The 16,097-nt window shown below is 30.3% G+C and overlaps 1 protein-coding gene across 1 annotated transcript in view; it reads right to left on the reverse strand.

Moving 5' to 3' along the window:
- The window catches only part of LOC103311699, a 3,390-nt gene extending 2,258 nt beyond the window's left edge, over positions 1–1,132 (reverse strand). Inside the window, exons 1-4 of the mRNA XM_008191394.1 lie at positions 1,057–1,132; positions 854–984; positions 570–782; positions 431–501 (exon numbers count right to left, since the gene is read on the reverse strand). Of these exons, the coding sequence (XP_008189616.1) occupies positions 431–501; positions 570–782; positions 854–984; positions 1,057–1,132 (491 nt within the window). The remainder of the gene's footprint in view (positions 1–430; positions 502–569; positions 783–853; positions 985–1,056) is intronic.
- Positions 1,133–16,097: the final 14,965 nt, after the last annotated feature.

The raw sequence follows: 16,097 nt of genomic DNA on the forward strand, positions 1-16,097 counted from the left end.
ATAGTGCTTTTCTTTTACTTGCCATAACGAATGTTAGCGCACTACTGTGGTCATGTGTATAATGTTAGACATTACGTCGATAATAAAATGAACATTGTACCTATTAAATATCGATAGTAACGATATTAAAAGTAGATAATGAAAGAATGTAATCGTTCTTGGAAATGTCGGCATTATTGCTGATTATTTTTATAGTTTATATATGTAATAGATACGATAACACGTAAATTGAATTATGAAACATAAAATATTGTTTCGTTATCGAGAGTGACTAATACGTTATAGAGAATGAATTGTCTAATTGGTTATATAGCAAACCAACCATTATTATGTAATGTTTACGTTATATAGAGTTTTTCGTTGTAAAGAGTTTCGTTATAAAGAGTTTTCACTGTATATGTATTATACATTATTATAAATTATTATAAACCTTTTTATCTCTACAGATTGGTTTAATTCATCTATGTTCGAAATTCCATCAATATATGAAGACTGTTCCGTCTAATAAAACATATGAAACAAGATTTAAATTTTGTATCAAGGCAATTGAAAATGGTAATAATTTTTACGTTGTTATGAAATAGTTTCTTTCTGCTAGAAAATGTTTTATTTGTGTCCACTCTCCAACCTTTAATAGGTGAAATCATTATTGAACTTTTAGATGGTATAATTTTCAATCTATATTTCGGAGTAACTTTTAATGTATTTTCCGGCCCATTTTTTGGAATTATTTTCCTGGGACTTATTGCTTTAAACAAGGTTTTTTTAACACCGGATTGAGACTATACAATGAAAAATAAAAATTGCTATTAGCTAGTGTATGACATTAATTATATATATTCCTTTTAATTACAGGTAAGCCGATTGATGGAACTGCATCACATTTTAGAACTCTGTAATGTTTTGGAGACCGTCCAAGGAGTTTTTTTATTGGCGATTTTTCAATATAATTTGATGGTTCAAAATGTTTTGAACACACTTGTGCTACGTAAAGATTCATAAAATATAAATTGTATTTTGTTATAATGTAATATGTCTGAATATTATAATACGTACCTGTCCTTATATTTAAGTCTTTCATAAAGCTTGGTCTTTCACAAGCCTGAACCCACTTTTTTTTTAAATATTTCATTTTTTGGAAATGAAAAATATCTAACTGAATCTATAACAATTACATTTTATTTATGCTAAAATTAAAATAAAAACAGGATATTTTTGGTTAATTCTGTTTTGGAGATAAAAAATGACTAAGTACTAATTTATTGTTATTCATGTTTCTCATAACTTAATTTATTGTTGTACAGTAGTTGTACTAAAAAATAATAATTTACATTTCTATGCATATGAATTTAAAACTGTGTTAGTTTAATATCAAACATTTAGATTTATACAAAAAATATAAGTCCTTAATTATAATGATATTTATTTATTTTTTTATTAATTGAAATACGGGACGTGCCCAATTACATAGAATGTACATAAAGTAAGGAATGTTACATAAATTACAAGTAGTATGTATTTGTATGTTCACAGTCTTTTTTTCCACGGTAATTTTTTTTTCCAAGTGGGAATGTCGCGCTTGGAGACTTTTATTTTACCGTGTAACACATTTCACAATGATTGTCTACCAAATTTTACCTCGCACAAAAAAATATTTAGCATGATCAAATTTTTTTAGGAAATCTTAAAACTGAAATAATTATTTCAAGTAAAAACACAAATTATTAAATAATAGTTTTTTTATTGTTATAAATTAATTCTTAATTATATTTACACAAGTTTTCTTACTTCTCTAGTAAAAGGTACATATTCTACAATACGATCATGAATTAATAAACAGTAAGCAGTCACACCTGCAAGCGATTCTGAAGCTTCAATTTCCAATTGAACATCTACTGCTGAGGCAGTGGCTGAATCGTTCTGTTTCGAAGTATCGATGACTATAATTGGTGCGTTTGCCAGAAAATTAGAAGGGCTCAATATCGGGTTACGAATATTTTTTTCATAGTACGATTCTTGAAACGATGTATACATATTATATAATAAGGTAAAACCATTTTTAGAAAAATCTAAATTCAAATTATCGTATGGATAAGCTATCGAGTTCAAAAATACTTTAACGTTTGTTAAATTACAGTGATCGAATGTACTACAATCTTTTGTTTATACATTTTTACGTCCTTTTTGTAATCCAATTATGATAAATCGTGGTTTTTCTAATTTTGAAGCAGTTTTATAGTTTTAAGCAGAAATATATTTCTGAAAAAATTGTCAATAATGATGTTGTTGATAATGGTACTAACTGTGAAATAAATGAACTAGATGAACTTGAAGTTTTTTTAAGTTCTCAAGGCAGTACACCGTGCCCCGAGGTTGGAAATAATGATAATCGTTCAATTAGAGTTATCATTGAAGAATACGATAATGTGTCTCGACTTCATCATAAATGCTCTGTATTAACATATTGGTCAGAAAACAAGAATAAAAAACCAGAACTATTTCAGTTAACACAAGTTGTAATGGCTGTTCCATGTACACAAGTAATAATATCAAATTTATGACACCTATTGAACAATAATTTACATTGTATATGTATATTTTATAGGTGACTGTAGAAAGAACCTTTTCTGGATTAAAGTACATTTGCAACGATCTAAGATCATCAATATCTTCTCATTTACTTGATGATATTATGGTCATTCGAGGAAATCATAACTAATTTGTATTATTATATTTACAGTTTTTTTTAATTTTAAATATTTTTTTTTATATTTAATATTTATCAATGTGGATAAAAAAAGTTTTAAAAAAATACTTTATTAATAAACATGATCAAGATCATATTTTGAGATTTAGTTTTACATTTTTAGTAACCGTTTGTACATAAACTCAAAACACATTAGTTTATATTAATTAATAGATTAATAGATTAGTAATAGCTAATAGAAAATTAATGCTACTATAATATCATTATAATATTTATATAAAGTATATAGTATATAGTATATACTATTAAGTATTATTTTTTTTGATATTTAATTGACATTAATGATAACATAAAAATATTACATTCTATTTAGTTATGAAATATAAATTGATTATTAAAAAAAAAAAAAAAAATGAAATTGTATTTTTAAATAGCTAAAATATATTTCTAAGTCTTAACTTTTTATAATTTTGAAGCATAAATAGGTATTAAATATTAAATACCTTATATTGAAGGATTAGTTTTATAATATTATTATTATTTGAAAATGCAGAAGAGCTAACTGGTAAGTAGTGTACTAGTGTGAGAGACCAAACTAAAATAATTTTTTGTGATGAAAAATAAAACACACATTTCAAATGTCTTGATATCATACTATTAGTATAACCATTTATATTCGATTACAAACAATATCAATAAAGTTTTATCAGTAATTCTATGATGCATCCAAGGTTTGTTTCTAACATGATGGAACCGCTGTTTGGTTCGCTAGGTTGTGATGAATTAAAAAACGCTATCTATCACAAGCAGCGTAGTTTTGCGCTGAATTAAAAAATTACAATTTAAAGTTGCTAACCAAGCGTTACAGCAGCGCTGAATTGTCGAAGGCACGGTAACTCATATAACGACTTAATGAAAAGTGTAAACACATCATAATAAATAATTCATAGTTGATAACAAAAATGAAAAAAATGTGATGTGAAAAGCGGTATTTAAACCGCTTAAAATTGGTAAGCGGTTATTTAAATATTTTGGAAACCGTTAAAAATCGGTAACTAGTAATCACTTTTTTATTGTGGTGTAAGGTAACCGGTAACTGGTAAACGGCACTTCTCAGAACAAGATAACTGGTAACCGGTTCTTAAAAAAATTTCGGATCCTAACGGAGCCGATTACCTATAATTTTGGAAGCGGTTTTAAGCCCTGATAATTGCATACATATTTTAATATTTTTAAAACTAAAAATCCTAAGTCTTAATGATGATTTATTACATCGATTCTATTACTCTCTGTTAATATTATTTTTGATCAAAATTTGTCTATCAACATTCAACATCCTAATGTATAAATCAATGTAATTATATAACTTTGCCATTTGATTTTGCCCTGCAATTATGAACTGCACATGCAGGCATTATTTTAAATATATGTATATAAAGTTCAAAAATCACTTGACCAACTAATTAAAAATAAAAGAGGATTCTAGAGTAGGTAGTAAGGAATGAATAAATAACACCAGTTTTGTGAATTTAGAATTTAGAATATTTTTATTTCTTTTTGACGTGTACAGACAGGTTAATACACAGCAAAACATAACATTTTAATGTATACAATAAAACAACAGACATATTATTATTGAAATATACAATAAGATAAGAAATATAAAATGTAAAATAAGTTTAATTATAATAGCAAATATAAAAATATTTATATAATTATTTTACTATGGCTGCGCTAAGGAACTATTATAGTGTTTTAGTTGCACGGTGTCTCGATGTTCATAAACGCAGGAACGGCAGTGCAACTGCAATCGGTAAAGATCGTGAAAAACCGATGTCCCCCGATTGCACAAAAAGACAAGGCAATGCACATGCGCGAACTAGGACGAAAACACGTATTGTGTCGAGCATTCTTTCAAATGTTGCAAATACTGAGTAACACTCAGAAAATTAGGTCGTTTATAAAACAGCCCTTTTAATATCATCAATTTCAGAACTTGAGGCTTCATAAAGGCAGAATAGACGTCCTCTACTGCGACCGATCCAGAAATTGGCAGTTACAGCATACTAATGTTGGTCGCCAAGCCGTATTTCCCCACAAGACGTTTGAGATTAAACACCAACCCGGACCCGGCGTTAAAAGTAATGCCGCATTCGGCACTCACCATCCTAGATGCAGTGGTTTGGAAAGAACGTCGTTCACCCCAAAATGAAACCGATAAACCGACCTAACCTAACCGATAAACCGACGTAGATAGCATTGTCTATGGTTTCTGGCAAGTTTTAACATAATATGCCTTCTTTAATTACCTTTGGCTTTCATAAGTTTTAATACGTTAGTTAAAATACCCGGTTGAATTGTGAATGTAGAAACCCATGCTCTTAAAGTAGACAAATCTAAATATATAGATTATAAAAAATAAAAACATTATTTCATTGTTAGTCGTATATCATAAAATTAATTTTGGTTCTACCTGGTAAAGGAAAACATTTCTTGTTCCTCAAATATCCGTACGCTTTTGGAGATACTGATCTTAATGTTATAGCTGATGAAATATCATCAGAAGTCCATTTGCATATGCTTTCAATTTAGGATGTAACAGCATATCAATTTGAGTTGGCGTAAATAGTTTTGACAGTAAAGAATGGAATCGTATTTCAAAATTATTTTCTATTTCACTAACAATATTTTTTAGAGATTCATTCTCTTTATGTAATGCTAAAATATTATTTTTTAATTTATTATTCTCCTCTTTAAGGTTTTTATTTTTACTTGTATACAAATCTACCGTTTCCACTAGTCTAAATAAAAATAAACATGATTATTTCATTAAAGAATTAACGAAATATTCATCATTAATTTAATTAGTTACTAAATTACTTCTGAATCAAATCATTATTTGAAGGATTGTCACTATTATCAACTGTTTCAATTAATGGTTGAACCCCTAGTTCAATGTTGACAAAATCCAATTTTTTGAAACATTTTTATGCTGAATATTAGATTCTCCAAAAATGTATTCATAGCATTATTATATAAATATTGTTATTGTTGTATTATTAGAATAAATAAAATATTCATAGGAAACTTACACAGAAAATACTCCAGCAGGAGTACTTATTTTTGTGTATCAACTATGTTAGTGGTGTAGAAGGGTCCACTGGGTCTGTATTTCGTTTAAATTGGACTTTTTTGCGTTTCCCCGTAGTTTCAGTCCATATGTCCAAATAGGTTTAAGTAAAGATTTATAGATGGAGAAGCTTAGTCAAATATTCAAATATAAATATAAAATGTGGCATGGATACAATGGAATGTTCTCTGTTATATTTCGTCATACTTTCATTAAGTATTTGAATTTATAAGAATGATATAAGGGACCTAGGAAGAAGTCAGTTTCTACATACAATATAAATAATTAATGAAACTGTGATAAAATAGCACAATAATAGTATAATATTTCATCATGCCCATTTAATATTGATGACATTTAATTATATATAATTATCTATAATCTGATAATTAGTTTAAATGTAAGTAAATAAATAATGTAAATATTATAATGTCAAATAATATATCAAATATTCACATATAAATACAAAAATGGGCATGGACATGATGGAATGTTCCCTATTTTATTTCGTCATACTTTCATTAAATATTTGAATTTTTAAAAATGATATAAAGGACCTAGGAAATAGTTTGGTATGTCAAAAGTTTGTTACCTACTATAGGCGGGACTAGATTTCATCGGCAGGGGCAGCCTAGCTAATAACCGGCGCTACCTTATTAGAGAACTGAATGTGTGTTTAAAATTCAAATTTTTGATCATATAGTAAAGTTGAATTGCGGTAAAAAAGTCCGGTATATATAGGTATAATAAACAGGGTCCGGATTTATATGCATTTGCATGTTTTTTAACAGTCTACAAATTAACCACACACCCACAATTTTTAATTCTAATCAATAGATCCGGAATACAAAGTTTTATTTTGCATATTTTTGAATATTTTGTAATTTATTGATGTGTACTTTATATTTCTGTATTTTCTGTATTCGGACTTTGGTAATCGATCGGTAAAATCATATAGACAGTGTCGGTAGTGTGGGTAAATTAAACCAAGTTTTTTTATATTTTTCGTGGATAAATAATACATTTATTAGGGGGGAAATGTCAATGAGGGAGAGTTGTTTAAACACCATTGTGTATGTATTAAGAATATTGGTCACAGAGTAAACAGATGAGAAGATGTGGTGGGCGTTAGATCAGGGACAGATCCAGGGGGGGCCTAAGGGCCCAGCCCCTCCCCCAAGACATTTTTTTTATAAATATAAAATATATTATATACCTAGCTTTATATATTAAATAATCAATAATTTATTTATCACATTGATTTATAGTCTATACCTATTATTATGACAACATTTTTAAATTAAGAATAAAGTATAATATTTTATTAAAATTGTATTTCTGTTGTAAAAAATTGTTGGATCCGTGCCTGCGTTAGATACCAAATACGGTGTCGCGGGGCGGTGATGGCTGAGCGGTGAAGTGGTGGTGGAGTCGGCGGCGGACCAATGAGAACCGGAGAAATGCTGGGCGGAGGGTGGGTGCGCGATTTGTTTCTAAACCGGTAATATTGCTAACATACCTAGTTATTTTGTCATGCTCTACACAGTCTTTTTTCGATCGCACTCAGTGCAAAACGTTCGCGCTCTTTTTGTCCTCCGACGACTGTGTTAGAGTCACGTGTAGGTTGCGCGTCGTCTTTCTCCCGAGCCCGCTCGATCACTGATCCCAGCACGAGAAGGCACGCGCATCTCCTATCGCAACGCGACTCGCCACGAAGTTTCAACGTGAGCCCACATCGTCAAAAATCTTGACATCGTGTGTGTGACCGCAAGAGTAACCTTTTTGTACACGTGTTTGTTGTTTAAATAAAAATTTTTATCCAATAAATGTTGGTAGACCAACAGTATATTTTATGAATATTAATGATGAAATAATATGTTCAGAACTATTTTCAGAGTATTCCTTTTTTGAGATACTATCTCATTCATAGAACTGAAGGTCCGTTTGCATTCTCATGAAGATATTGCAATTGTTTTAATTGCAGAGGTCAAATTTTTGAAGTAGCACTAATTTCATCAACTTTGAATTTTTGTGACAAGCGACTAATGCTATCATCGCCATACTGAATGTTGAAATTGTCTGGCCAAGCATTTGAATCAAATACATTTAAATCAGCTAATAATTGATCATACGTTTCTTTAAATAAGTTAGAGGAAGCATTTGAAACATGTGATCACTGAGTAGTAAATAATCGACTTTTTAGATTCTGAAAAATTGTCTGGAAGTAATCTTTTGCACGCTTTTGTGGATATGAATTTGGATGCCTTTAAAAACTATTTTTTCATTTGCTAAATTTACTTCTGATAGTTTGGGTCCGTGTATTTCAAAAATACTATCCAAAATTCTAATTGTTCGATCGATCATAGTATGAGCTTTTGCCAAACCTAAATCACTTTTTTGTAGCTGTAATGACTCATCACTAAAATAGTGTGGATAAGCTAATAAGCTACCAGTGCTTAGTAACATTGCTCCACCAAAGTTACGAAGAGAACATGCACTTTTGCAAGAATGGAAAAAGTACGCTAATAACGTCTCAAATCCCGAAAACCACTTTGGGAAACAACAAGAGAAAAATTCAATATAAGTTCTAATTGGGAAAACGATTGGACAATTGAAAATCCAGATAACCAAAAACTGGTGATTAACACAACTATCAAACAACCGGGATTTGACTTCAAAAGAAATACTTGGGTAATATTAAACCATATCAGGACTGGAAACGGTAGGGTGGTCGCATGATGTATAAATGGGGACTGCGAGACACTGAAACGTGTGACTTTGACTATTAATCCCAGATGATCAATTACAGCACCAGTAAATGTCCAATTCGTGCATTTATAGGCACCATGGAAGATATCCACTTGGTGAAGGACGAAGCACCTTGATTTGGAGTTATAGCATGACACCTAAATTTACCATATGGGGAACCTTTTGATTATTTTTGTTAATAACGTGTCTGTTTATTTGTGAGTTTTATCACTGTTGACCGTCTTTTTATATTTTAAGTGTTTCTAGGGTTGCTCATAGACGACATACGAAATAATAATAATAGTACTTAATTCATAAACACAATTCAAATTATGTACTATTTTGATAATATAATACCCAAACATCACATCTTAACTCATTATCCATCAATAATAATTAAATCTGGCCTACCCAGATAATTTAGGTGTTTTAGGTCTAAGGCTAAGCACAAATAACTTAAACTGTATGCTAGGGCAATTAGTTTTAAAAAACATTTGCTTAATATTAGCCATAAAATATCAATTGGAATTTGCAAACTTTTTACTTAATCAAGATACTCACAAAGATTTTTCCATTTCCATTAAAAATAAAATTGATTCAGACGTCGAATTTCTATCAAATAATTTGAACATGACATCTAAAAATTGTATAAGTTATTCTAAAATTGATTTTAAAGGTACAGTTTATAAAATAGGAAATTATGTTAGTAGTTTTAAGTATGCTATTTGTTTGTACGTAATACCTACTTGAAATTATTATAACAAGCGACAGGGCTATATCTTTTATCGTTCACAAAATTCAATTAGAATTTTTTAGCACTCACATGAGAGCATAATATGAAGTCAACAAACATAACAATTTTAAAGAGTATAATTGGTGTTGAAGATATCTTCAAGATACACGATCCTCCAATAAATATTAATCAAGTCCCCAATGGAAGATTCATGATTAGACTAAAGGAGTATTTTTAAATAAACCTGTTATTTTATGTTTACTTCATAAATTAAAATAAAACAAATCTTTAGATGCATATAGCCAATTCATATAACTAAGCGTTTTATATGTAGTTACAAAGTTGTATAATTTTAAGTCATATTTTCATTACAACACATTTGTTATTATTTATGTTTTGTTTAATTTTATCTTTATATCTATGTATTGCTACGTACGGACGCCTCTCCTCCGCCCCTATACATAGTTATAATATACAGTATCTGGTATACTATCGTAACACATATATAGTTGAGATGATGTCAGCCTTACACATAGACCCTGGGAGAGTAACATTATAATTGTTAGCAACAGCCTCGACATCCGCCAACGGTAAAAGCCGAGCCGGTAAGATATCTATGAAAACTCTTCGGCGCATAGTAGATTCTTTAAATTAGATATTGACATTATGACAACACGGCCGTGGGTATAGGTACTTACTTATTATAACGATACCCCGCATCGATCAAAGGCACATCTGCAAACCCTGAGTCATAGGTCAGTGTTCGCACTATGAAATAGTCAAACCATCTAATTGTGGAAGGCCCCCTGGACTGTGAGAACCAACAACGTAGCTTGCTAGGAATCTAGTAAAAAGAGGGGAAAGTACTATAAGGACCTCTTCGTTTTGGTAATCACTATTTTCTCTTTCGGACTTTGATTATTTTCGTTAACGGCGTTTTTCAGACTTCGCTAATATTCGAGTAATCGCTTATTTTCTAAGACACCAGTATTCTTCGTTAATTCGAATATTCTAGCAGTTTAATTTCAACTTGTCTTTTTACAGTTTTAATAAATAATACATCGTACTACAAATTGTTGATCATTTGACGCTTCTACCATCATCCTATCCTGTCACCATCTCCTGTAAGACGGGTGCACGCAATAGAATACATAAAACCCATACTCATACATATAGTAGGTAATTGTTGAAAATTGAAAATGAATATTAACTATGGTTTGTTTGGTGGTTGTCACTCATTGTATCAGTATAGTTGTCACTTTATTCTTGATGATAGTAGCTTAAGCAATGATTTGATAGAACTACAACCTGCAGCCACTTCTAATAATCCAACATCATTGTCAGAAGATGGCAAAATAATTTCAGAAATTTGCTTGATGGTTAGAACATGGCATATTTATTTCAAACTTGTCTTGATGAGTATAAATTCATCACATCGACAGCCGCAATCATATGCAGTGATTAAACAAATGAAATTGATAAAAATTGATTGATTGTATATTAATATTTTATTTTATGAGCTACATATCTAAATTTAAATATTTATTCATGTTTTTTTCTAAGATCGAAATTATCTATACCTTTAACTAAAATATAAATTATGTGATTAAAATACAAATGTTTAATTAAATTCCATCAAATTTTTTTAAGATGAATATATGGACGAAGAAGCTTTTTGATACATAAATAGTAGGCAAATTGAAAAGCTACTGCAGAAGTAGCTTGGAGTTCATATAAAATTTGAGCATTACCTAAGACAGTGGCAAAACAAAAATTTTGAACCAATTCTAATTCAAATTTGCCTAAGCCTTCATTTACATCCTCCACATCAAGTTCATTATTAGCAGGATCATCAGAACCATTAGCATAGTTTTCTCTTGATGAAGTTTTAAAAAGTACATATGGGTCAATGATCATGGAATTTCCACTAGATCTGGTGTATTTAGCAACCCAACCAGTGGGAGAAATTCATGTTTGGTGGGCAGTGGAATTTTTAGTTGATTTTGAAAGACACTTGGTGTAATTTTAGTGTAAATTAAAAAAAAAATTATAAAATAAAAACCGATAAGTGATAACGCCACAAAACGTTCTTAGTCCAGTTGTAGTCCTGTAGTCACCATAGCTTATCCCATTTTTTAAAAAGTTTCTCTGCCACCATTTTTTTCTTACTTTACCATGAGTATACTCTGTCCAGCGAGAGAACCGGTTCTGCGCATGTAGATTGCAGACTGACGACCGAGCGAGCGCCGAGGCCCCATTCCCCTTCTCTCTCGGACAGCCGACGACGGCCGATCGGTGCGCCTCAGAAATCGGCAACCCACTGCTATAATCAACCACTTGTTGACTATTCCCGACCGTATAACACGTATCAACACGTATAAACGTATCATAATATTTCTTCAATATTTAATATTTTTTTGATGTGTAAACATCTATGCTATCGGTTTGTAGTACGACCTTCTTGGGGAATCGAGCGTCAGGCGTAAGTCATGTAAATGTGACTGCTTGAGTGTGTATATGTGAGGCTATTGCGCACGGTCTTCGCGCAGGCTACCCAACATACGCTCGCGTGCACGCTAGCATTACTTTACGGAGGAAACACGTGTTTAGTACGTTCTTTCGTTCTGTGTTATATTGAATATTTAATAATTATTAAAATTTGTGTGTGAATTCGTGATAAAGAAAAATATTGATAAAGACATTTTGCATATTAAGTGTGTTTGCCACAACGTCTTAGGATAACTCAAACATTACTGTGATCCATCAATTGAAAAGGTAATTACTTTTAATTTAATTTCATTAATAATTTCAATTTTTAAAACAACGTTAATGCTAAAAAAAATCAAAATATTATTTCTTTTTTTGAATATAAACTATCCATAGAATTGCAGCTGTATAATACACAATAAAATTCAAGTTTTGATATTGGCTTTTAGGTTAAAAAGTCGAAATCATGTATAAGTATATCGTCAGCCTATTTAGCAAACGGCGTAACTCCAAAACACAAAATTTTACAGTAGAAGAAATAATTGTTTAATTAATTCCAACTAACTAATTTTGACCAAACAAATATTTGTTAGTATTACTTCACTAGTAGTTGATATTTTATAAGTAATACAATTAAATGTAAGTAATAAATAACATTTTTTATGGACTTACATGTTTCTTCTATAATAGAAAGTTACATGTTGTAAGCTGATAATATGGAGATACGCCGGTTTCTATAGAAATTATATTATTTGTTTATCGGAGTTACGACTAATGCGTATCAATTAACACCGGTTTCATGGAAGAAAACACATTTAAATATTATGATTATGATACCAATCGACGCGCATTTTTTTTTTGGAGTTACGCCGTTTGCTAAATAGAAAATATAAACGATATCGTAAAATTCTTACACTTCGTTCAACTTCCATTCACTCCGGGAGGAGCTACAGAACTTGGAGAAGATTACGACAAAATGCCAATGATACTGGGAGGCGACTTCAACATCAACTTTTTATCAGATGAGGCACAAGAACTGATTTCATTTTTAGAAAATAGATTAAATTTAAAGATGAATACCGCTCGAAATATTCTGAGTACCAACTACAAAACTACACTAGACGGTGTATTCTCGTGATTTTTAAATGATATAAAACAGAAATTTATATATCTTATTTCAGCTACCATAAACCAATAATTACATGTATAAAAGATATTGAAGAAATATAAATTTTAAAGAGAACCCGATCTTGTATGATTATTGTTACCTGATTATACAAATTCCCACTCAAACCATGACATTATATTCCCCAATCAAAGTCGTACTGCAGCTAAGATATTTACACATTATTCGTGTGTACAAAGGCATTTACATATTTTTTTTTATATGGTAACACTAATTTTTTTCTACATTTTCGGATAGATAAATGTAGTAAAAAAATACTTTATACTAATACCTTTTTCATAAAATAAACGTCAAATATTAATTAGCCTTAAATATTTTTTAGTAGTTAATTTTTTTTGTTTACCAATTAATTTCATATACAATATACATAATGCAAAATACATACACATAATACATAAAATAAAGTAGGCTAATTACCATTGTCGATGAAGCTTTAACGGTTTATAAAAAAATTACAAAATACATACTCAATATAATACAAAATACAAAATATATTTACTCAAGGTTTCACATCCTAGATCGTCTAAATCCGATGTGTCACCGGTGATCGTCATTACATGGAGATTGTCATTATCCATCACATCATCGATAGTTAAGTCCACTTTCCAAAACCTGTCTTCTACTTTAATGACGTGTTTGACAAAGTTCTTCCACATTTCGGGTGTACACCTTTGATCAATAGTTTTCTTACGTCCGGAAGTTTGAATGTGGTATTGTTTGTCTTCACGTACCATTTTACAGAAGACCACGCAAGTTCGATGGGTTTAAATTCACAATGATACGGTGGCATCCTTAATACCGTCATATTTTTCGTTTTCACGTGTTCGTCAATAACGTATGTATTGTACTGCGGTTTAATGCGTTTCACGATGTCCATGAGTCGTATCTTGATCATCGGCCTTTCGAATTGTTTACCCTTTTCTTCCAGCCAATTTTCAATTTCCCCCTTTTTCCATCCTAATGTTGGACATTTTTCACTTTTTACTGAGTGATAAGGCGCATTGTCCATTACTATGACAGAATTGTCTTTTAGTAATGGCCTTTCAACCAGTCAAAAAAAAACATCACCGTTCATTTCTTCATGGTAATCTGCCGAACGTTTTTTTGATTCAAAAACTAATAAACCGCCGTCGACAAAACCTTCCTCTGATTCAATATGTACAACAATCAGACGTTTCCCTTTTGAAGTTGGATTTGGTGCGCCAGTTGATAGACCGCACACAAAGGCTTCTCGGTGGGATGCAACAGTTTTGTCCTGCCATATTCTCTCGTTGGGATGTTGGCCAGTTGCCACCCCACGGCTGTTATCGGGATTTTAAAAATATGCCAGTTGCCCTCAACGAAATATACCAGTTGCCCCCAACTGAATATACCAGTTGCCCTCGCATGATTACAATATATAGTCCGTATAATAAGGGAGGTAAATATACAAATAATAAATAAAATTATTTATAAAAATAAAGTAAAATATGTAGTATAAAATGATAGAAAATTATTGTATTTTGTAATAATTACTAATAAAATAATAAATATTATGGCATACAATGTTATAATTTGACAAAAAAAAAAAAAAAAAATAGTAAAAAAATTAGATAAAATATTATGTTTTGTCATAAAAATTACTAATAGATTTTACAAAATCTAGTCTACTAATGTTCTTTTTTTTATATTTATTTATAAAATCTTCAATTTTGGCTTTTTTGTTTAAGTATGTGCAAATATTAATATTTTTAATTTCGTTTACACTGCTTATGTATTTGTTTTATTACAAAATACAATATCATATATAATTGAAAATATCAAAATTTGATTCTATCATTTTATATTAATTTACTTTATTTTATAAATAATTTTATTTTTTATTTGTATATTTACCTCCCCTATTTTACGGGCTATATATTGTAATTGTGTATATGTTACGGGTAATGTTAACATTTGGATAATGTCGACATTGGATGATGTTAAAAGTGAAAACTGAATTCTATTTCTTCATACTAAGTGTGTCCGAGTGTAATCTACACGTGTAATAATTTTATATTTTATCGATTACACATGTAGATCCGTCTATCTGTAGATTATTTGAATTACGAGTTTAAAGCTGCTATAATATAGTGCAGCAGTACTTTATCTTACCGATAAAGTGAACAATTTATTTATAATATGGGCTTAATATTTATCTTAATTGCACGACATTTTTGTTATAATTGTATATGTTGTACAAAACACGACATCGAGCGTCGATCTGTTGTTAGTCTGTTTTCAGTTTTCACACGTGATATTTACAGTAATTTACAGTACCTTCAGTGTTAAGTGTCTTCATTGAATTCAAATAAAATGGAAACAAAAACGGAATTTTATAATTTATTCGAAAAACTATTGTCTCAAAAAAGATAACGCATCTTATATATCAAATGAAAAATATTTAAATATAATAAATGGCGGCAATAAATCTCGTCGTTTGAACAAATTTGAAATTATTCATATCGGAGGAGAAGAGAAACTTATAGCACCCGTCGAAAAAGGTAGTACAAATTTACTATATTACGTAAAAATGATAAATTATATGACATACTAAATGAAATACATCTCAGTATTAAATACTACTGTTATTAGTGTATACACTCATTACTGCTCTTCATAGTGCATTAATTTTATATTGTTATAGCTTACAGTTTTTAGTGCGGTTTATTGCGTCTTACTTATTGAGTGCTCTTGTTACGGTGCACGTCGATTTACTTAATATTATACTAAATTGGTAAAGTTATAATTGTTTCTTTTTCTTATGCTGTTGTGGACATCAATTCTTGGTATGTGCTATCATTACTTATTTATCAATTATTATTAACCGTGTTATCATTTATTAATCATTGGCCTGTCAGCTGTTTCTTCGAAGACTTAAACGGTGGTCACTAAATTGACGTAATTCTTTTTCACTCCTACTGGCTTATTACTGCTCAATTTTTCTTTGGTGACTTTAACGACAGTATACGTTGTTGACTATAGTCGGGAGCACGAAAAATGATCACTGCCCGTCATGCGCCAAGCGGCTGTTTTTCTAAAGTGGTTATCGAAATTAGCTAACTAAATGCACGCTTTTTTTGAAATA

This window comes from Acyrthosiphon pisum, chromosome X (genome assembly GCF_005508785.2).
Source record: "Acyrthosiphon pisum isolate AL4f chromosome X, pea_aphid_22Mar2018_4r6ur, whole genome shotgun sequence".
In the NCBI taxonomy this organism is placed as follows: Eukaryota; Metazoa; Arthropoda; class Insecta; order Hemiptera; family Aphididae; genus Acyrthosiphon; species Acyrthosiphon pisum.